The sequence below is a fragment of the Rhinolophus hipposideros genome, assembly GCF_964194185.1.
Source record: "Rhinolophus hipposideros genome assembly, chromosome: 20".
In the NCBI taxonomy this organism is placed as follows: Eukaryota; Metazoa; Chordata; class Mammalia; order Chiroptera; family Rhinolophidae; genus Rhinolophus; species Rhinolophus hipposideros.
In genome coordinates, this window is record NC_138066.1 from 4,329,384 (window position 1) to 4,351,789 (window position 22,406).

A 22,406-nucleotide genomic window follows, 5' to 3' on the forward strand; every position below is an offset into this window, starting at 1 on the left:
AGTGAACCTCTGGATCTTGGTGAAACGTTCCAGATATTGTTTTAAAGTGTTCAGAACATTTTCTGATTCTTTTTGAGGTTCATGTGGGAGGAGAGAAGAACCCTAAACGAAGTTATTGGGGGTCAGAGTGGAAATTGGAGCGCAGGTTAGGAGGTCTCGAGGAGAGCAAGTTCTGTCTTACATACCCAGAGTCCATAGAAAAGTGGTAGGAAAATGAATGGATTGAGCACGGGCTTAGAATGGAGGTTCATAGTTGGTGAGTGGAGGGCATGTTTGCATTTGCATGAGGCATTTTCCCAAAGGTCAGATTGCTATTCTTTAAAAATAGATGGTGACGGGACCGCCATCTTCCAGTAATTTGTCAAAATGACCAACACAAAGGGAAAGAGGAGAGGCACCCGCTATATGTTCTCTAGGCCTTTTAGAAAACATGGAGTTGTTCCTTTGGCCACATACATGCGAATCTACAAGAAAGGTGATATTGTAGACATCAAGGGAATGGGCACTGTTCAAAAAGGAATGCCCCACAAATGTTACCATGACAAAACGGGAAGGGTCTACAATGTTACTCAGCATGCGGTTGGCATTGTTGTAAACAATCAAGTCAAGGGCAAGATTCTTGCCAAGAGAATTCATGTTCGTATTGAGCATATTAAGCACTCTAAGAGCCGAGATAGCTTCCTGAAACGGGTAAAGGAAAATGATCAGAAAAAGAAGGAAGCCAAAGAGAAAGGTACCTGGGTTCAACTGAAACGCCAGCCTGCCCCACCCAAAGAAGCTCACTTTGTGAGAACCAATGGAAAGGAGCCTGAGCTGCTGGAACCCATTCCCTATGAATTCATGGCATAAGTGTAAAAAATAAAAGACCTCTGTAAAAATATTTCTCTTAATTGAGGAGTGTGGCGTCCCCTCCCCCAAAGAAATATTTAAAGAGAAAAAAAAATAGATGGTGAAATGTTATGACCCCAAGTTTTGGAGTCAGACTGCTGGGTGCAAAATGTGACTCTAACACATACTTGCTGTGTATTTAGGGCAAGTTACTCTGTCTGGGTCTTCATCTTTACAGTGAGGAGAAGAACCAGGGTTGCGCTGGAGCCAGCTTGCACTTGCCCACGAGAACCTGTTTTACACTTCTTTTCCCACAGCAGCATTTAGTGATATAATATTGGTAGGTTTGAATTGGCCATGGTGGGAGTACTTCTACCGTGGAAACTGGCAAAGCTACAAAGCAGAGCCTTTTCTCGGTTTACATATTTATATATAAATATATGTGCAGAGTTGATGTGCAACATTTACCAGCACTGGAAATATCTTTCCACAATGATGGACAGCATTAATTGAAATAAGTTATATCATTGATTGGCATAGGGACTGGGATATGGGGGGACTTCAATTAACGGGAGCTGCTGATTTTAAAAATAGTAGAAATAGCAACAATGATAATCCCTTCCTCTTCCTTTTAGGCAGTCTTAGGGTCAGACCCCGGCTCCACTTCAGTGTCATTTTGGGTAAACTTACTTTACCTCTAAATCATACTATATCAATTTACCTGGACTACACTTGTTTCCAGAGGAATGTGAGATACCAATTTCTTGTCTTTCTTTGCTCCCTTCAGAATCCCTTTATATTTCCTCGGATGTCCAGAAATTTCTCCCTATTGTACTTTTAATAAGAGCATCCATGAGAGCACACTCAAAATTCCCGAAACCCATCACATAACTTTATGTGGACTATTCCGACGTGATGCCATAGTTTCTGGCTTTTGGCTTTTGTAACAATGGCTCACATTCAGGCAAAGCTAGGAACATCCCCAGGGTATTTCCTGGACTTTGTTCTCATTTAGATTTAAGTCATTCTGTTTTCAAGTGGCTGAGGTACACTAGACATAGAAAAGATGAGAAACTCTCTCTTTCCCACCCAGTTCGGTAAAGAAAGTTCATAGGCTGCTCAGAAAATCCCAAGGAGTCATATTATGGAAGATAGAACGCTGAAATGCTCCCCCAAATTCCCAGCAGTCCAAGAGGATTTCCTGGTATGTCAGAGCGGGAAAGGACCTTTAGAGTGATCTCATATAATCCATCCTCTCCTTTCACAAATGAGGAAAGAGATGCCTGAGATTTATGTCACCTGCCTGAGGGTGCACAGCTAGGTTAAGGCTCCAGCAGAAGGGACACTTGGGTCTCTTTGTACTGCACACCGTATGGAGAGCGCTAATCCATTTCTGGAAACTCAAGAGTATTGACATCAAAGCAAATCCTGTCTGACCTCAGGGGTTATCTTCTGTAAATATCTACTAATTGGCTTTGCCAACTTGAGACCTTTATGGTCTTTCCTTCTAATTTCCTTTGTGCAGTGTATTTCTTCCTCTATAAAAATAATCGTCTTCCCTCCCTGGCACACGAATACACTCTCATGGCCCCACCTTTTAACTCCCCTCTCCACAGAGGCAATAAAGCTTTCAGCTTCACCAGTGACAAGAGCCAGGCGGACTGCTCTTGTTTTGTGTCTTCCCTGTGGGGAGATCTGTGGGGGTCCCACAGACTGGTTCTTTCTGGAGATTAATGAACCAGATAGAGGACTGGGTGCTGCAAGTCTTATGGGGCTGGGGTCCTTATCAGAATGGACGCCTGCCTCCCTCTTACCACCTATTCTTCTGTCAATGTCTGTGGTCTAGAAGGCAATGGATGACAAGTTCTCAGCACCTTCCAGCAATATTGAAACAAGATGGGGCAGGGTTTTTTCATTCTTGAGTGACTTTCTTATAGAACTGTTCGCCTCTCCAGAAATTCACAATGGGCTAAAATGGCCTCCCTATCAGTGTAAGTTGATTTTCCTTCTTTTCAATGAGTAAGCATTAGTTAAAAATAAAAATACAAATAAAAATGAAATCAATGTGATGTTGATTTGTGTGCATGGATAATGAGTACCCAAGTGCTATTTCAAATATATTCAAAGCCAGTTCTCCAACTTGAGCATGTGTCAAACTCAAATGGTAGGCTTATGAAAAATCAGGTTGCTGGGTTCCAGCCCCACAATTTTTTTCTTCTTTTATTGAGAATAATTGACATATAACTAATAATTGACATATTGGTTTCAAGTATACAACATAACGATATGATATTTGTATATATTGCAAAATGATCACCATAAGTCTAGTTAACATCCATCACCATGCATAGTTATAATTTTTTTTCTTATAGTAAGAACTTTTAAGATCTCCTCTCTTAGCAACTTTCAAATATATCATTCAGTATTGTTAAGTATAGTCACTATGCTGTACATTATATCCCCATGACTTATTTATTTCATAACTAAATTTTTCAGAATTTCCGATTAATAGCTCTGAGGTGGGGTCCAAGAATCTAAATTTCTCGTAAGTGCTCAGGTGATGCTGATGCTGCTTGTCCAGGTATCACACTTTGAGACCCACTGCTCTAAAGCATATGGGCTAAGTTTACCTCCTGGCACTTATTGGCCTTCCCAGGTATTGAATCTGTGCACTCGGTCTCTTTTAGGAATGAGCTTACATGATTGAGCTTATTAGCCTAGACTCAGGACACACAGCACAGCCAGACCTAATTTCCAAATAAGTGGCATGCTTCTGAATGTACACAAGGGCTGTGGCTGTGAATGAATTTTAGAGGGTAATTTGCAGCCCAGCCCTGACCTGAGAAGGCAGTGTGGTCTGTCAGGGTCAGATTCCTGGGTGAGAGAAGGGCTTTCATCTGTGATGATTCCATAGCAAGAGCAACATTTTATTCCAGGTCATTTAGTTTCTACTTAAAAGAGTGTCCCCAGGGAGTAAGCTGACTGTGAACTTTCCAGAGAATCTGTGCTACTTACATATTCAGCACATTGAAGTAGGAATCAGCGCTGCTTAAATTATGGGTAACACAGTTTAATGGCAAGTTTGTGGTTTTCTGAATCAAATGACTAGAGTTTATGCCATCATTCCACCACTTGTGGCCTAAAGGAGTCACTTTACCCCCTCAAGCCTCATTGTGTAAAAAAGGGAACTCAAAATCAATCATCAGCACTGAAGAGAGAGTTGGCAATTAATGTATATAATGAAGTTCACACAAAAAGAGCAGGTCTGAGGTGAACCTCTGGAAACCTAGCACACAAGGTAAGATTATGAGCAAGAAAGCCAGTGGTGGGTGGGTGCGCAGCTTCACCTGGGTCATTCATTGCTGCTCAGTTTGGGGATCTTTGGCCACTGCTTGTTAGCACAGTGACCTGGCAATGGGTCCCACTCACAGTGCATGCAGTTTGCTAAAGCAGATTCTGAGAAAGTCCGTGCATCACATATGCTGAAACAACCATAAGCATACATTCTCCTGAGGAAGATCAGTCAACCCGTATGCACACGCGCGCACACACACACACACACACACACACACACACACACACAAGCAAAATACAAAAGCTGCCTCTGTTCATAATCCCTTCTTTAATAACTCAATATTTGTTAACAACTATCTATTACCTTTTTCTGATAAATGGGTCAGGCCTATGCATTTATCAATGTGACTTTTCATCATCTCTCAGGCAACTCCATTCCTGTAAAGTTCATTCTTACACTGGTAAATGGTAAGCAGTCCATAAGTAGTAATTTTATATTTGTATTATTATGAGAATAAAAAGAAATGAACATGACAGCCACTCCCTCCTTCTCTAGGGGATTTCTCTAAATCAGTCCACACACAGTTCCCTGATTTCACCTCCTCAAAAAAAAACAACACTTAAGTGTGTTTTCTGAAATGTTGTGGCACTGGACACAGTAGGAAAATAAATGTCAGGGGACCCAGGACTTGAAGACATAGCCGAGAATGACTTGTTGCTCAAAGAGTTATCATTGGGAACTAGGCTACACACAGGACTTCTTCCTTAAGTCTTGTCTGCCATCATAAAGAGTCAGAAGAGGAACTAAATGAGGAAACGCCCAAGCACTTTCTCTGTCAGAACAGTGGTTTAGTCAAGGTTCTCCAGAGAAACAGAACCAATAAGATTGACTGGTGGGTTGATTGTAAGGAATTGGCTCCTGTGATTATGGAGGCTGAGAAGTCCCAAGATCTGCAGTAAGCAAGTTGGAAGCCTACAATTGCTGATGGTGCAGCATATGAAACAATCGTCCCCTTGGAACAAAATGCAACCTTTATTAGTTATCTATTGCTGAATAACAATTTGCCCAATACTTAATAGAATAAGACAACAGTAAGCATTTATTTTCTCACAGTTTTTCTGTGGGTCAGGAATCCAGGAACAATTTAGCTGCGCGATTTTAGTTCAGGGTCTCCCATGAAGTTGCAATCAAGCTGTCAACGACCTGCAGTCATCTGAAGGCTTGACTGAGGTTGGAGGATTCTCTCCCTAGATGACGTTCTCACCAAAGCAGGAGATGTCAATTCCTTGCCAAGTGGTCCTCTCCATAGGGCTGCGTGGTTGTCCTCAAGTTATCTGGTTTCCCACAGAACAAGCAATCAAAATAATCCAACAGAAGATGTAAAATATTTTGTCTCATAAGTAACACTCTGTCTTTTCTGCAATATTCTACTGGTTACATAGATCAGCCCTGTTCAATATGAGAAGGCACTACACAGGAGCATGAAACCAGAAGGTGGGTATAATTGGGAATTACCCTGGAGGTAGTAACTTATAAATCACTTTATAATCATGTATAAAGATTATTCCTGAAAAAATAGAGCAAAAATTAAGCAACTTATGATATCTTACTCTTTGGCTCTACCTATTGCTTCTACAAATAATGGTCTACAAACAACTATCTCTATGTATGTGCAACAAAAAATTAGCCTGCCTAAATATGCTATGATACTGGGATTCTTATAATGGAAAGGGGAAGGCAGGAGGATCAGAATAAGAGCAGGAGATGTGACCACAGAGGGAGAAGTCAGGGTAATGCAAGGTTATGAGCCAAGGCATACGGGCAGTCTCCTAAAGCTGGAGAAGGCCAGGAAGTGGATTCTCCCCTCAGAGCCTCCAGAAGGGATGCAGGCCTGATAACTTGTTTTAGACTTCTGACTTTGTGAACTGTAAGGAAATAAATTTGTAGTGGCTTACAGCCACTAAACTTGTGATAATTTTTTACAATTACAATAGGAAACTAATATAAGCGTTATATCAGTGGCTACAAGATGAATAGTTTCTAATAATGGTTGAAGAATATGGTAATCATTTGGAAAAAAATAAATATGCATTATTATCTCATTTCTTAAATGAGAATAAATTCCAAATAAATTAGAAATTGAAGATAATTTTTTAAATGTATTATAGGAGAAGAAAAAATTAGATATTTAAAAAATAATCTTGATATAATGAAAGAAGCCTTTTTAAGCAAAATGAAGTCCATAAGCTTTAAAATATAAACTAATATAATTGGATATGCAGCAAGTAATGTTTATGAGTGAAAAAAATACGAAAGACAAAGTCGTAAGGCAATCAACTACAAAGAATTGTTCTAACAAATATCACAAAGGCTTAATTTTCTAACTACATAATGAATTTTTACAATTCCTACAAAACAAAGTTATCAGCCGTTCAATAAAAAAACAAATCGGGAAAATATATAAATAAGAAATTGACCAAAAAAGAAAGACTCAGCTGGTAAACAGATGAAGAGATAACTATTCTTAATTAAACATAATTTAAAAATTCAGTTTTAAAAATGATAAACCGTTTTCTACCTAAGATGGTGCCAAATATATATAAAGTTTCCTAACACATAGTATATGAGTTGGAGTAAAGAAATGGTTACTCCTCTACATGGCTGATAAGTTTTAACCAGTAAACCAACCAGGCAATATACATAAATTTGAAATGGATATGCTCAAATGGACCCACTGATTCTACATCTCATAATTTAGCCCACACATGGGTTCAGAGATATACTTGAATGTTCATTGCCACATCGCTTGCAATAGCAAAATATAGGAGACTACCTATGTGTCCATTATTAGAGGACTGGGCAAATAAATATGTTATACCTGTATGCAGTCATATAAAAGAAGGAGGTTGATATTTACAAACTGATATATAAAAATATCTACAAATCTTTAAGCAAAAAATAAAAATCAAGCTGTTTTACTGTATATGCAGTATAATTCTAATTTGTAGAAAATGGAAAATACTATGGCTATTATTAAAAACAATAACATTTATCCATATATTAAATGGCTAATAATGTATATAGGTTTGACTGTAAATGGATAATAACATATATATACACATATATATATACATATATATATATATATATATATATATATATATATATATATCTGTTCTACTGTATGCAAAAAAATATTTCTGGGAGGCTAAGTTGGTCACAGTAACTACTTCTGGGAAAGTAACTAAGGAAATCCATATATAAGAAACTTATTTTCCTTTGTGGTCTAATTTTTTTTTCTAGATGCAATATTAATTTTTAATTAAAAGCAACTAATCAAAGAAATCTATATTGAATAAGGAGTCACTGAGATTTTTTTAAATTAGGGATGAGTCATAAACCTCCCAAAGGCAGATATTATCTATTATTAAAGCATTCTTTGCATGTCTTCTGTTTAGGAACTATAACAGCTCCTGTTATCTATATGTAGAAATTAATATATGCAACATGATCTCAACTAGCAAAAAAATACACACATATGCACACACACACTCTCTCAAACTTGGCAAAAATTTTTAAAAAGGTGTATACAGAAACATACCAAAATGTTTAGTCTGGGGATTATCTCTGTGTCATAGATATATGAGTGATTTTTTTTTAATTCTTCTTTTTCATATTTGACGATTAGCATGTATTACTTTTATAAAGAAATAATAGTTTTAAATTACTGATATAATTGAGATATCTATTAGATGACCTATGTTATATTTGAAAAATATATACAAAATATATTTTAAAGCAAATGGAAATACACCAAAAGTACTAACAGTAGATAGCTCTTCTTACAGAACTTTGTCTTTTTTGTGTTTTCCAAATTTTCTGTGATAAGCATTATTATGCTTTAAATGGAAAATGTTTTTAATGCTAGGCATAAAAATTGGGAAATGTCTTTAATATAGAGATTTCAAATAAAATGTTCAGATTCATGTAGGCTCCCTCTGATTAAACCAAATTAAAACTCTTTTCTATTTGGTGGAATCGTTTTTCAGAAAAGAAGAGGAAAAATATTGAGTGAGTAAATGACCGTTTGAAACCTAATCAGAAAGCATTCATTAGAAAAACAATCTAGATAATATTATTGGAGAATATCTTTACCCTTTGAGTCACGGGAGAAACAAAGTTAGAGAATTTTCTGCTTTGTGCCTTGTATTGCTTACAATTACATGCGTTGTTTAGTAAACACCTAAAGAAAAGAGAGCAGATCATCAGCTGTCCCAAATAGAAGACCAAAACTATGTAATTCTCACTGGAAATGATTACAAAGAAAGCCTGAAGGGGCTCCTCGGCAGAGGTGTAGGGTTGATGTGAGAGACAGTAAGAAAACTGAACCATTCAAAACCTAAGTAAAGGGAAGAATAGTGCTGGTTTTATATTTGAGAGAGAGGGTAAAAGAAAGAATAACAGTTGGACAAAGCACAATCCAATAAGTATTAAAATATTGTAAAAGAAGATATTAATCTATATTCACACACTTTCATGTCTTTAAACTTTGTTAAATAGCATATCTATTAATTTACATAATGATTTAAACAATTAGCCATAATCAGTTTTTTTGTGGAAGGTGTGTGCTAGTGCAGCTTCACTGCAATTTCAGAGCCACATAAATATTTGTTGCTTATCCCAACTTTACTGACTCACTTGGCAACCACAAGAAAATCGCATCCTGAGGAGAATGGAGAAGGAATGAAGTACAGACAAAAAAGAGCTTCTAAAAGGCATATTAAATTTTACAAAGATAAGAGTATTAGATTGACATGCTCGGGGGAAATGGAAAATAATGACACCATTTTTTGGCAAATCCATCTTTTATTATGCAATATGGAAAAGAACAAAGAGTGGCAAACAAACGCATAGATACCCAATACTCAAATTTAACAAGTGTCAACATTTGTTCACATTTGTTTCATGTATTACTTTTAAGAAATAAAATGTTATAAATACATTTGGAGCCCCACTGTACTTCTTTCATGCCATTTCCCATCCCTCCTTCACCATGTATAACCACTCTCTTTCTCATTCATGTTACGGTATATGTAAATATTCATAAATAATACATCTGTTGTTGTGTGAGAATTTTAAATATCTATAAAAGTGTCATGTTGTATTTACCTCCCACACAATGTTTTCTTCATTTCACACTATGTTTATAGGACTTAAATCACGTTGCTACATGAAGATCTAATTCATTCATTTCAACAACTTTAAAGTATTCTGTGGATACAAGACAATTTATTAATTCTTCCATTGTTGTATATTGAGGTCTCTTCTCTTTTTGCTGTAACCCAGTGTGCCACATATATTCTTTTCTATATCTGCTCCAGAGTTTTTTAAGTAGTGAAATTATCGAGTCTTCAGGATTATACAGCTTTAGTCTTAATAGACATTGCCAAATTGTCTTTCAAATTTATGAAGTATTTATAAATTTTTACAAATTTATGAAGTATTTTCATCAGCAAGGTATCAGGGTTTGTGTTTTCCCACATCCTTGTCAATTTAGAATTTCAAACTTTGTAAGTTTTGCCATTCCATTGGGAGTGAGATAAGACATCATTTTTGTTTGTTCCAGCTTTCATTTTCTTGGTTAAAAGCAACATTAGCATTTTTTCATGTTTATTGACCATTCAGGTTTCCTCTTATGTTATGTGTCCATTTGGTTTTTTTTGATTGTTTGTCTTTTTTATTTCTAGAATTTAAAATGTATTTTCTAGACACTATTTCTTTGTCAGTTATATAAGTTGAAATATATTTGCCCAATCTGTAAGCAGTTGAAAGAGATTTGCCAATGTGTAAATTTGTCCACATTATATTTCTTTTGCCTATTGTTATTTGGAAATATTTTCATTTAAATGTAAGCAATTTATTAAAATATTTTGTTTCATGGCTTGCATTATTTTCTTTCATTCGAGGAATCCTGCCTTATTCTAAGTCATGGTGATATTTTCTTACACGTCCTTCTAAAGGTTTTTGTAGTTTCGATTTTCATGTTTTGTTCATCTTATTCAACTGGAATTTTGTGCATTGTATGAACTTGAGAACTAATTTCATTTTCTTCCTTATGAATAGACACTGTTTTTGTGCGGCTTAATGAATGGGACATCATCTTCTTACCAATTTGTGATACTGTCCCTCTGTCTTTTATCACATTTTCATATGTGGTTGACCTGTTTTTAAGATCTCTATCCCACTATTTTACCTAATCTTAGATTACTACCATAACGTTATTAATATAGTTTTATTGTAAATCTTTAAAAACGAAAAGGCAATTCTCTCTCCCGCATCTTCTAAATGCTTTGCTGGTTGTGTTGCATTGTTTGTCCATATGCATTGTGACATCAGCTTCCTAATTTCGTGGGAAAGTATCTTTGAAACTTGACTTGAATTGCATTGAATTTATGGACTAATTTGGATAATTAATCACCACATACCATCATACATCTCAAAACGTGTATCTATATCGAACCATTCATTTAACAATTATTACTGAGTGCTTACCACATGCCAGGCACGGGTGCTAGGCATTAGCTCTACAGCAATGAAAACAAAATGGACCAAAATGTTGCCTTTGTGAAGCATACATAAAGCAGTGACCAAATGAAGGCATAGATAGTTATCAAGTGGTAACTGCTATGAAGGGAATACAGCAGGGAAGGAGGCAGGGTAGAGAGAGCTGGTCACAGGGCGAGGTATGTTTTTAATCAGGCGTGTTTATTTGACAGGGTTCAGTCAGGAGAACAAAAGCCATTCTAGGTGTTTCAATAAAGAACACTTATTCATCAAATCTGATGGGAAAGCTGGGGAGTCACACAAGAAATTGTGAGCCAACCCAGAAGTTAGCAACAGCTGAAAGTTTCTACCTCCGCTGAGGAAATACGTGAAGCATACCAGGTACACCCTTACTCCCTGCGTCAGTTCAACGTGAGGAGAAGCCCCAAATAGTCTCAAATGCTAATTTGATGAGGCCATCGTTGAGTCACCTGTGCAGAGAGTCCGCCATTACAAAATAAGAACACTGAACCAGAAGAGCCCAACTTTTTAGGAATGTAAAAGCAAAATTTCTGTGAGTGGGTTATTAGGTATAATCACGACTTCAATTTCTTGGTTCCTGGACTTGTCATTCTGGCCTTTGGAGAAATGGCACCATATATTGGTGGCTACTTCAAAATGTATGCCACATCCTGGTAGGGCAGCATTCAACTCTCTCAGGGTGTTGTTTCCCAGCTGGCAGTGCAGCAGAGGACCTCAATCAAGATCCAATCAGGAGACAGAAACTATTGAGCAATTTGAACAGACAAGATAAGTTGACTATAAAGTGTTGTGGAGGAGCACAGGGAGCTGGAGCAATGCAGGCGTGGCTGGTAAGAAGTGACGAGAACTACAAATAATATAGAAACAGAACAGGTAAGGAATACCTGAATGCTCGTAGTTGATGAAGAACATAGCGAGAACTCTATTCTGCCTTCTTCCTCTGTGAAATGTGTTCCTTGGGCAGAAGCATTTGAGGAACAGGGTGGAGGGAACAACACTGACGACAAGTAAGACATTTCACCTCAAACCAGCATAGGTGATAAATTTAAATAATTGTGTCTCTCCCATATTGTCGCCTGCCATCCTGCAAGGAGGTCACCACATTCAAAGACATGAGCAACCTAATCCCTGAATTGCATCCTGAATTTGATTACTTGGGGCCCCTTCTGGTACCAATAGCTATATTGGTCACTGTCCACCTAGGAAAATGAAAACCCACTCTGAATATTTAAAACAAAGGGAGTTTAATATAGGAAGTTTGTTACATAAATTTTGGAGTACCTGAGATGTCACATGGGAAACAATGATGCCACCTAGACATAAGCAAGAGCAGGAAGCCACTATCACCCCTCAGCTGGGGGGGGGGGGGCAGAGGGATGGAGTTGAGAACTGGTGCAAGGGACTGGTGTGCTCCTGTGGAAGCTGCAACCAGGTCCAGAGGGACCTGAAACCACACCACTGTTATGATCACTGCATGAGGCAACACCCAAGTCACAGATGGATAGAGGACACACTGACTTATCCCTTCCACCTTCCTCCAATTTCCCATCTTCCTATTTCCCAGCTGACAGCAGAGCCTGGGAGCAATGGCATGCAGGTGTCAACCTCCCTGAGCTATAGAACAGAGCAGAGCAAACGTGAGGAATGGATCTGAGGGTAAATGGGCTCAGAACTGACACACTGGGTGTTTGAAATTTTTTTTTAAGTATCCAGGTAAGTCTGTGGATAAGCCAGATATGACAACCACTGGTATATACTAGAATTAGTGTGTGTTCCTAGAAGGCGGGGACCTCATCTTATTTGTATTTATATTCCTATAAATTATTAACACAATATCTGGCATGTAGTAGATGCCCAATAAATGATAAATGGCTAACTGAATGACTAAATGAATGGGATGCTCTGTAAAAGCTGTATAGCTAGGAGATGGATCTGCATGAGGCCTTAAAGAAGAGTCAGAGAAAGACAGTCTAGATAGGAGAAAGCATGGTACGAAGGGAGCAATAAGTAGGTTAAATCGGCTGAAGAGGCTGGGTCATCCTGGTTGCTTTGCCAGAACGTATTGCAGGGGGTTGGGGTAGAAATTGGGTAGGCTATTTGACATTCTATCCAGAAAAGAGATGATGGTGGCTACACCACAATGGTGGCCTTGGAGATAGAGAAGGGCACATACATATCAGATCTATTGTAGAGGTAGAATTGACCTTGTTTACTTCATGCCTTGCTTGCTTCTGGGGATACAGAAATGAAAGACAGAAACCTTGCCCTCAAGAAGCTCACAATTTAGTGTACCAATAGTGGGCAGACAGGAGATGCACTCAACGAAAGCCAGAATGCAACTCAGGTACAGGTTCCATCTCAGCTCAGTCTCCTATCGTCCTGCCCTTACATCATTCCCACAGATGCTATAACATGTTCACATGCATCCCTTCCCATGGGGCAAAGAAAGGGCTGGCCAACCCTGTCTGACTTACTATCAGGTTTACCCACATAGGTAACAGGAGTCTTCTGTTTTCCATTAAAATGTTTTTAGGTGTTTGTTGTTTTTTTTAAGACATCCTGTTGAATACAAGAGTCATTGGAACTATATCTATATTCAGTATAACAGATCATTTTATAGATATGACAATCATTGGTCTTTTTTCCCTCCAGTTTTATTGAGATATAACTGACATATAACACTGTATAAATTTAATGTGTACAATGTGTTGATTTGATACATTTATATCTCACACAATGATTATCACCATAGCATTAACTACTTCCTCTACCATGTCATACAACTACCATTTCTTTTTTGTGGTGAGAACATTTAAGATTTATTCACATAGCCACTTTCAAGTATGCAATACAGTACTATTAGCTATAAGCAGCATGCTGTACAAAAGAACCCCAGAACTGATTCATCTTATAACTGGAAATTTATACCCTTTGACCAACCTCTTCCTACTGCCCCCACCCTTGTTCAGTCTTTATTATACTAGAATAGTAATTGATTTCTATCCCTCTAGGAAGACTGATTTTTTAAGAAAATATAAAACCAAATGGCGACATTGTTTGCATGCACCAGAAAAGCCCCATTTTCACTTTTTTTTGTTCATTTTTTCTTTTTTTGTTTATAGCCACTGTGAATAAAAAGCAAGGTGAGAGAAAGATTGAAAGAAAACCTCATGCATGGGTGGTATCTATGGGATACTCTGTCAGTAACATCCCTGGGCTTTTTTTGATCCCAAAATTTCAGGTATGTGGCAGCCAATTCATGTCCTTAGAAGTATGCATACCATGCTCCAGAACTCCCACTAACTGGAACGTTCTTTTGATATTCAGTCTACATATTTCTTTATTAAATTCCTTCTGAAAAATTTGAAATTATACCCTTGATACCACCCACAGAAGTCTTTCTCCTTTGGTTGTTTATTCTATGAGCAGTTATTGCCTCATCAATCCCCCTCTTTCACTTGGTGTTCAGGAAAGAAATGTGGTTTGTATTAATATCTTCAATCGTCCTTCATAAATCAATACTCAGAGTCACTTAATTACCTTTATTGCTTTTCTTTCAACCCTCTGCTATTTACTATATTTGTCACGTTTCTCCAAACATTTTAAGACTGTTGTAGGTGTCAAATGAAATATCTACTGGCTTTTCCATAGGGGTCTCCAACTAAATTCTTTGCCAATAAAGTTGACAGTGTTGGGACAGGAATAGGTAAAAATTTCTTCTCAGAGCAAGAAACTGAGACCACCAGCACAAAAATGAGCTGGTCAGGGCAGAGTACTCCAAGCACTTGTCCTAAATGCTTTAAGGGTATAAGGTACAAAAGCCAGGAGATAATTTAATGAAGGTACTAGTACACATCCCCTTATTTAACCAAATGAAATTTAAAAAATAAAAATAAAATTGGAGGCAGGGGGGAAGCAAGGTAAGGTGGTAACCATATGCCATAAGGAAATCTTATCAAATGCAATAAAATTAGAACCAAAACTAAGAAAAAATAAAAGAATCTGATAAAATCTCCTTTTTCTAATTCCCAACAGAACAATGTAATGTTATAGGAAGCAAGTGGGAAAATTCTAGAAAACCATTCTACTACCCTATTTTGAAAGAATGAAGGCTGGAGGTTAGGTAGGTCCATAGTGGTATAATGAGGAAAAACAAAAACAAAAAAACAAAATAAAAAACAAGCTGCCATGTTTCACCTTCCTCATGAATCTCTTTAGTTACAATGAGCATACAGTGAAATATACAGATCTTACGTTAGGCAAGTCTTTAAATCAACATAAAGAACATTTTCCTCAATCTATGACCATAGGTTAGCTTTCCCTATTAGGTGTCACAGATATGTGATCTTTTTGTATCTGGCTTCTTTGGCTCAAAATAATAGCGTTGAGATTTAGCCATGTTGTTACAAGTATTAGTAGTTAATTATCTTTTTTATTGCTCAGTAGTAGTTCATTTTATAAATATACCTTTTTTTTTTTTTTCAATCCACTAGCCTATGATAGACGTGCAGAATTTTGCCAGTTTGGAGCCAGTATCAATAAGACTCCTATGAAAATTCTTGTTCAATTATATATGTTTTCATTTATCTTGACTAACGATCTAAGAGTGAAGTTGATGATTAGAAGGGTAGAATTATGCTTAATTTCCCCAATTCACTTCTTTCTTTTTGGTTTTCTGCTGAGATTGCCTATCTTTTGATGCATTGTGACTATATTTTTCTTTTATGACATTAAGCATAGTTATAATATCTGCTTAAAATCTTTGTTTGCTAATTCCAATACCATGGTCTCAGAGATTTTCTTTTATGTTGAGAATGGGTCACATTTTCTGGTTCTTTTTGTATTGAGTAATTTCAGATAATATCCTAGATGTTTTGAATGTTATGTTATAGTGATTCTGGATTCTATAATATTCCCCCTAATAATGTTGATTTAATTTTTTGTTTGTTTTATTATCAATTAACTTGTTGTACCCACAATACAAATGCTGTCTCTTGAGTAGGAACTCAAATGTCAGTTCAGTTCTGTATCCTTAGTTGGGCTGCTCGGAGTCTGCCTCGTGCACATACAATTCAGGAGTTAGCCAGAGTTTGGGTAGGATTCGTATTCAGAAGCTTCTGCTCTCCCTCTCTAGCTGTCTTCTTTCCAGGATCCCCTTCACTTTCCAATGGCTACAGTTCACCCAGTATTTGTCCTCTTGTTCTTTGGGCAGAGAGGCTACGTGGAGTTTTAGATGGTATCTATTATAAGCTCCTCCCAGACTTAAAAAGGCACTTTCCCAAAGTAACTTTTCCAAGTATTGAATCCCCATCAGAATCTGAGCTCATGTTTATCTCCAGTGCCTTCAGGTAGTTGTGTAGTTCATAATTTGTCCAGAATTTATACTTGCTATTTATAGGAGGTTCAGCCTGGTAGATGCCTGGTAGGAGTTAGCCAATACAAAAGCAGAACCATCATTTTTTAAATTTTGTGAAACTGCCAAAGAGTTATACAAAGAGCTTGACCCATTTTATCCTCCCGCTAACAATGTGTGAGAATTCCAGGTGTTCTGTTTCACCTATATTTGCTATAATCAGTCATTGTAGTCTTTCTAGTGGTTGTAATATGCATATTACTGTAGTTTAATATTCATTTCCTTGGTAACAGGTAGTGTTGACTATTCTTATATTTTACTTTATTAATAGCTTCTAATTTTTAATTGGGTTATTCATATTTTTATTGTCTATTGTAAGATATATTTATATATTTTGAATATGAGTCATTTTGTCAGACATAAGTAAATATTTTCCAGGTCATGTGTTATCTACATATTTTCGTAATGGTGCCTTTTGATAAGCAGAGAATTTGAATTATGATAAAGTTAAATTTATCATTCTATTCTTTTATGGATAATGCTTTTTGTGTTCTGTCCAAGAGATTTTTGCTTACCCAGAAGTCACTAAGGCATTCTCCTATGTATTTTTCTAGAAATTTTATATTTCTGACTACTGTGTTTAAAGCTTCGATATACCTCAAGTTACTTTTTGTGTATACATGATAAAGGAACTAATTTTCATTTTTTTCCTATAGCTATGTCTAGTTGCTCCAGCATAACTTATTAAAAAAATATTTTCCATTCACAATTGAATTGACCTGGCACTTTAGCCAAAAAGCAGTTCACCACATCTGTATTTGAATCAATTTCTGGACTCAATCTGTTTTATTATTCCATTTGTCTATTCTTATCTCAATACTATACTGTCTTGATTACTGTGGCTTTGTGGTTAAGTCTTAAAATCAGGCAGTGTACCTCCTCCAGCCTTGCTTTTATTTTTAAAGATTATTTAGACTATCCAAACTCCCTTGAATTTCCATATAAAGTTTAGAGTCAAATTATTGATAGTCTTCAAGAAGTCTGATGGAATTTTGATATTCTCCCAATTTCAGGAGAATGAACAGCTTAACATTATTTTCTTCTAGTCTGTAAACATATGATCTAGGGTATAGTTTTTTCTTTGACAATGCTTTATATTTTCAGTGTAGATACTCATACCTCTTTTATAATATTTATTAATGCAACCTAAATGGTATTTTTAACTATTTTATTTATTGTTGCTAAAATATATGCAATCAATTTTTTATATATTGACTTTGTAAACTGCAACCTTACTAAATTCATGTATTAATTATAATAGATTTATTTGTAAATTCTGTAAAATTTTCATCATATAGAACCATTTTCAACATATATTCCCATCTGGGAATAAAGACATTTTTACTTTCTTTCCCAATCTTTCTTTTCTTTTCTCTTCTTATATTTTTTCAGTGGCTAAAACTCGCATTATTGTGGTTGATAATAATGGTGACTTTTTTCTTTGTCTTAAAGAAACAGGATTTAATATTTCACAGTTAAGTATGATGTTAGCAATAGGTTTTTTTTTAATAGATATTCTTTATCTGGTTGAATAAATTCCATTTATTTCTACTTTTCTCAGAGTTTCTTTAAATCATTAATGGGTGTTGAGTTCTGTCAAATGGCAATTTCTGCCTCTGAAATGATGATGGTATGATTTTATTCCTCCATTCTGCTAATGCAAATTACATTAATAAATTATTAAACTATTAAACCAACCTTACATTCCTAGGATTAATCATCATTTGCAAATAATGTGTTATCCTTTTTATATATTGCTTATATTTGCTAATATTTGGTTAGGGCATGTTTAATATGTGTTTATAAAAAAATATTGGTCTATAATTTTTTTCCTAGGAGCAGATTTTGTTATCAGGCTAATGTTGCCCTAGTAAAATTAATTTTGAAGTTTCCCTAATCCTCTATTCTCCAACAGTTTGCATACAATTACTATTATTTCTTCCTTAAAAAAAATGTGGTAGGATTCATCAATGAATCAAGGTTTGCCTGCAAGGTTTGTTTCTCTCTCTTTCTGTCTTTCTTCTTTTCTTTCTTTCTTCCTTCTTTCTTTCCTTCCTTCCTTCATTCCTTCCTTTCTACCTTCTTTCCTTCCTTCCTTCCTTCCTTCCTTCCTTCCTTCCTTCTTCCCTTCCTTCCTTCCTTCCTTCCTTCCTTCCTTCCTTCCTTCCTTCCTTCCTTCCTTTCTTTTTTATAGAAAGATTTTTTAAATTACAAATTCAATTCTATTAATATGGAGCTATTTAGATTTTCTGTTTCTTGTGTGTCAGTTTGATATATTTTATCAGGGAATTTGTTAATTTCATCAAAGTTTAATTTATTGGCATAACTATGCTTATAATATCTCATTATTATTATTTAGTGTCTGTAGGATCTGTAATAGTATCCCCTCATTCCTCTTAATCTTGGTAATTTGTAGTTTCTCTCTTATTCTTTCTCACTGAAACTAAAGCTTTATTTTCTTTATTTTTTTCAAGAAAATACCCCACAACTTTTGCTTTATTTTCTATTTTGTTTGTTTCTGTTTTATTGTTTTCTGTTCTTATTTTTATCATTTTTCCCTCTACCTTTGGTTTATTTTTCCTCTTTTCTAGATCCTTGAAATTGTAACTTAGATCAATCATTTATTTTAGAACTTCTTTTATAAGTATTTTAAGCTATAACATTTTCTTTTAAGGATTATGTTAGCTGCATCTCTCAAATATGATGTTGTATTTTGATTATTCAGTTTAAAATGTTTTTTAATATCTCTTGTAATTTCTTCTTAGATGCTCTGATTATATAAAAGTATGTTATTTGTGAATATTTTGGATATTTAAAGTTATTTTGTTATTGCTTTCTTAATTTATACCGTTCTGATCAGATAATATATTCCTTATGAGACTTGTTTCATGCGCCAGCATATGGAAGGGATTCAGTGTGTGGGAACAAATATGTTCTATGGCTAGGGCTCCTCAGAGTTCTAATTTGTTATACAGTCTACACATGCCTGTTGAAAGTATTTAAAATTTTCAGTTGGATTCTTCTTACTCTTCTATGGGGCATTTCTTCTCCTATCACTGTTCTGCCAGACATGAGAGTGGCCATCTCTTTTTCTGTAGAGATTGTCACTTTCTGAAATTTAGTTTACTTAATTTTCTCGGCTCTTTGATTTGTTCAGAAAAAACAAAAACAAAAAACCTGTAACTTGTAGCTTATCTGGCTTGTATTTGTTATTACATGAGAGATAGTCTCTTATAAACTTACACATCCTAACTGGAAGTGGAACTCCCAACTCGGGGTCTTCTGTTTTTGGGGGAGGAGGCTAGAACTTAGAGATCTTTCTTCTCTTTCTTTCTTTCTTTCTTTCCTTCTTTCTTTCTTTCTTTCTTTCTTTCTTTCTTTCTTTCTTTCTTTCTTTCTTTCTTTCTATTGTAGTAAAGTATACATAACATAAAATTTACAATTTTAACCATTTTGTAATATACAGTTCATTCAAATTGTTGTACAACCATCACCACCATCTATTTCTAGAAATTTCTCATCTTCCCAAACTGAAACTCTATACTCATTAAACGATGACTTCTCTTCCCCTCCTCCCCCAGCTCCCGTCCCTGGAAACCACCATTCTACTTTCTATTTCCATGCATTTGACTGCTCTGCGTGCCTCATATTAGTGGACTCATGCAATATCTCTCTTTTAGTGACTGGCTTATTTCATTTAACATTTCATGCCCTCAACGTTCATCCATGTTGTAGCATGTATCAGTTTTCTTCCTTTTTATTTTTAAAGATGAATATTATTCCAGTGTAGGTGTATATCACATTTCATTTATACATTTATCTGCCTTGGGTTGCTTCCACCATGGTTGTTGTTGTTGTTAATAATGCTGCTGTGAATATGGGTACAAATATCTTTTCAAGTCTCTGATTTTTATTATTTTGGCTATATGCCTAGAAGTAGAGTTGATAGATCATATGATGATTCTATTTTTAATTTTTTGAGAAATTGCCATACTGTTTTCTACAGAGGTTGCATATCAGGATCTTCTTAAAAGCGGTATAAAGTTTAATTTTAGTTGGAAAACCTTAAATCTGGAATAGGAAGAGTAGACATTTGGATAGACAGAAAGCCCAATTTTCTTGTAGCCATGTCTGTAGACCAGCAAGCTCAAAAGCAAAACACAAATGTATGACTGTGTTTTCTAAATAATATATTGCTAATTGGGTGTCTGTTAATCTGCAAACAATAAGCCCATGTCATTTCAAAGTACATGATCAATCTGAGACCACAGGGACATCCTTTCAAAGGGAATAGATATTCCCCTGACTTGGAAGAGATGGTGACTTGTGGCATGTTTCCATAAAATATAGAAGAAGAAGAAAATGCTTATTGACAAATGCTTATTACTGAGCTTCTCCAGCCCCTCCACCTCCACGCTGCAGAGTTCTAGTCAACAACACTGAAAACAGCCTTCTCTCTCTGATCTCTGTGGCAGATGTTCAGATGGAGCCCAAGTAAAGAAGGAAACACAAAGGAAATCTATCTACGCTCTTCTGTGATAAATAGCAAGACTGAATATTCTAGAATAGTATCTATTGAAAAATGAGCAAACCAAACAAAAAAGGAAAGAAAAGAGAAGAGCACAATGCAGGGTTAGTGCAAAATTCTCCATAAAAAAAGAAGGAAATAAACATAAGCTGCAAAAATAGATGAAGGGTACAGTTCTAAAGAAGATTTAGTTCAGAAACTGTTAGAATGATAAAAGAGTAAATGTTTTACTTTTCAGTATAATTAAAACGAATGGGCTTTATGAAATAAGGAATAAAACTTGAGAAAATTAAGCATTCTATAGAGCAGAAGGGAGAACTGATAGTGCTAAGAAAATAATTGTGTGAGGCAAATAAATAAAGCCACTATGAAACATAAGGAATTATTAAAGAACATAAACTAATACAGCATAAAAAAATGGCATCACGTGGAGGACACTAACCACAAATCAGAACAAGAAGACAGAAAGGCAAACAGATAGCAGAAAATTTCCTGAATAATTATTGATAAGCCTTCACATGCAACAGGCAACATTATAGCAAAAATGATTAAAACCAAGATACATCTCGGTGAACTTATTTCATTTTAAGAATGAATTCTCCAATCATTTTGATCAGGGTTTCTCAACCTCGGGAATACTTGTATTTTGGGCCAGATAATTCTTCGTTGTGGGAGCTGTCTAGTGCATTGTAGGATGTTTAGCAGTGTCCCTGCACTCTACCTACTAGATGTCAGTAACAACACCTGCTCATGTTGGGAGATCCAAAAATGGCCCCTGAGAGGCAAAAATCAGCCCCGCTGAGAACCACTGTAGTAGAGTTAACATGTCACCAAAAAGACAAAATTGTAAATGTTTACAACATTTACAACATCATGCACCAAAGGCCTGTGAAGAAAGGTGGAGGGGGTTTTAAAAGAGATAGAATGCCCAAGAATTTTATACTCAGTCAAGTTGTTGTTATTCATTGACTTGTTTTGCTGTCCTTAAGAACCAATATGAAAACATGAGTGCCCCAATACTAAAAAGAACAGGGGCACAAACAGAAAACTGGCAAAAGAAAAAAATACAAATGCCCCCCAAACATGAAAAAGTTCAGCCTCATCAAGTGAAAGAAATTAAAAAGAGAAGATAATATGCAGTGTGGGCTAGGAGTCCTTAAACATTTCTTATAATGATGAATGATTTGGCCTTATGTATCAAAAATTCTTAAAGTATACATTTATTAACTGTCGGGTTGTCCAGCACGACAAGGGTTGTGGGAAGGAAGAAGGGCAGCGCAGGGTTAAGAAAAGACAGTAGCCATGAATAGAATGCAAACCACGGAGCCAAGGGGAACAGTCTCAGGGACTGAACCCCGAATCGGGTCAATGCGTAGTTTTTATTAATAAATTTCTAAAGAGGTAGAAGATTGTTAATCTCAAGATCTGTGTGTTAGTAGCCTGCTGGCTGTCTTTCCAAAGTTCCCATTGTGTTCCAGCCTGAACTTCGCCTTCATACACGCACATCTCCAAGGGATCCATTGAAGGGAAGGGACCGATATAATTCCATCAGGTCTCAGTTTGCTGAGACTTCCCCTCAAAGGAGCTTTTCCGATATCTCTCCATTGGGCCTCAGTTTGCTGAGGCGCTCCCTTGTGAAATCCTGGGAAGAGAGCGGGGGAACAGTTTGGCAGCTGTAATGCAACAATTAACTTAAAAACTTAGGATTTGTCTTGAATAATCATGAATAAATAGAAAGATTCATCTAAAATGTTTAT

General features: G+C 36.1%; 1 protein-coding gene across 1 annotated transcript; it reads left to right on the top strand.

Moving 5' to 3' along the window:
* Positions 1-366: 366 nt before the first annotated feature.
* On the top strand, positions 367-849 carry LOC308488400 (large ribosomal subunit protein eL21-like; the record flags this gene model as incomplete). The annotated part of the gene is made up of 1 exon (XM_081028068.1): positions 367-849. The coding sequence occupies one exon, from the start codon at positions 367-369 to the stop codon at positions 847-849; it is 483 nt and encodes a 160-aa protein (XP_080884194.1).
* Between the last annotated feature and the right edge of the window lie 21,557 nt (positions 850-22,406).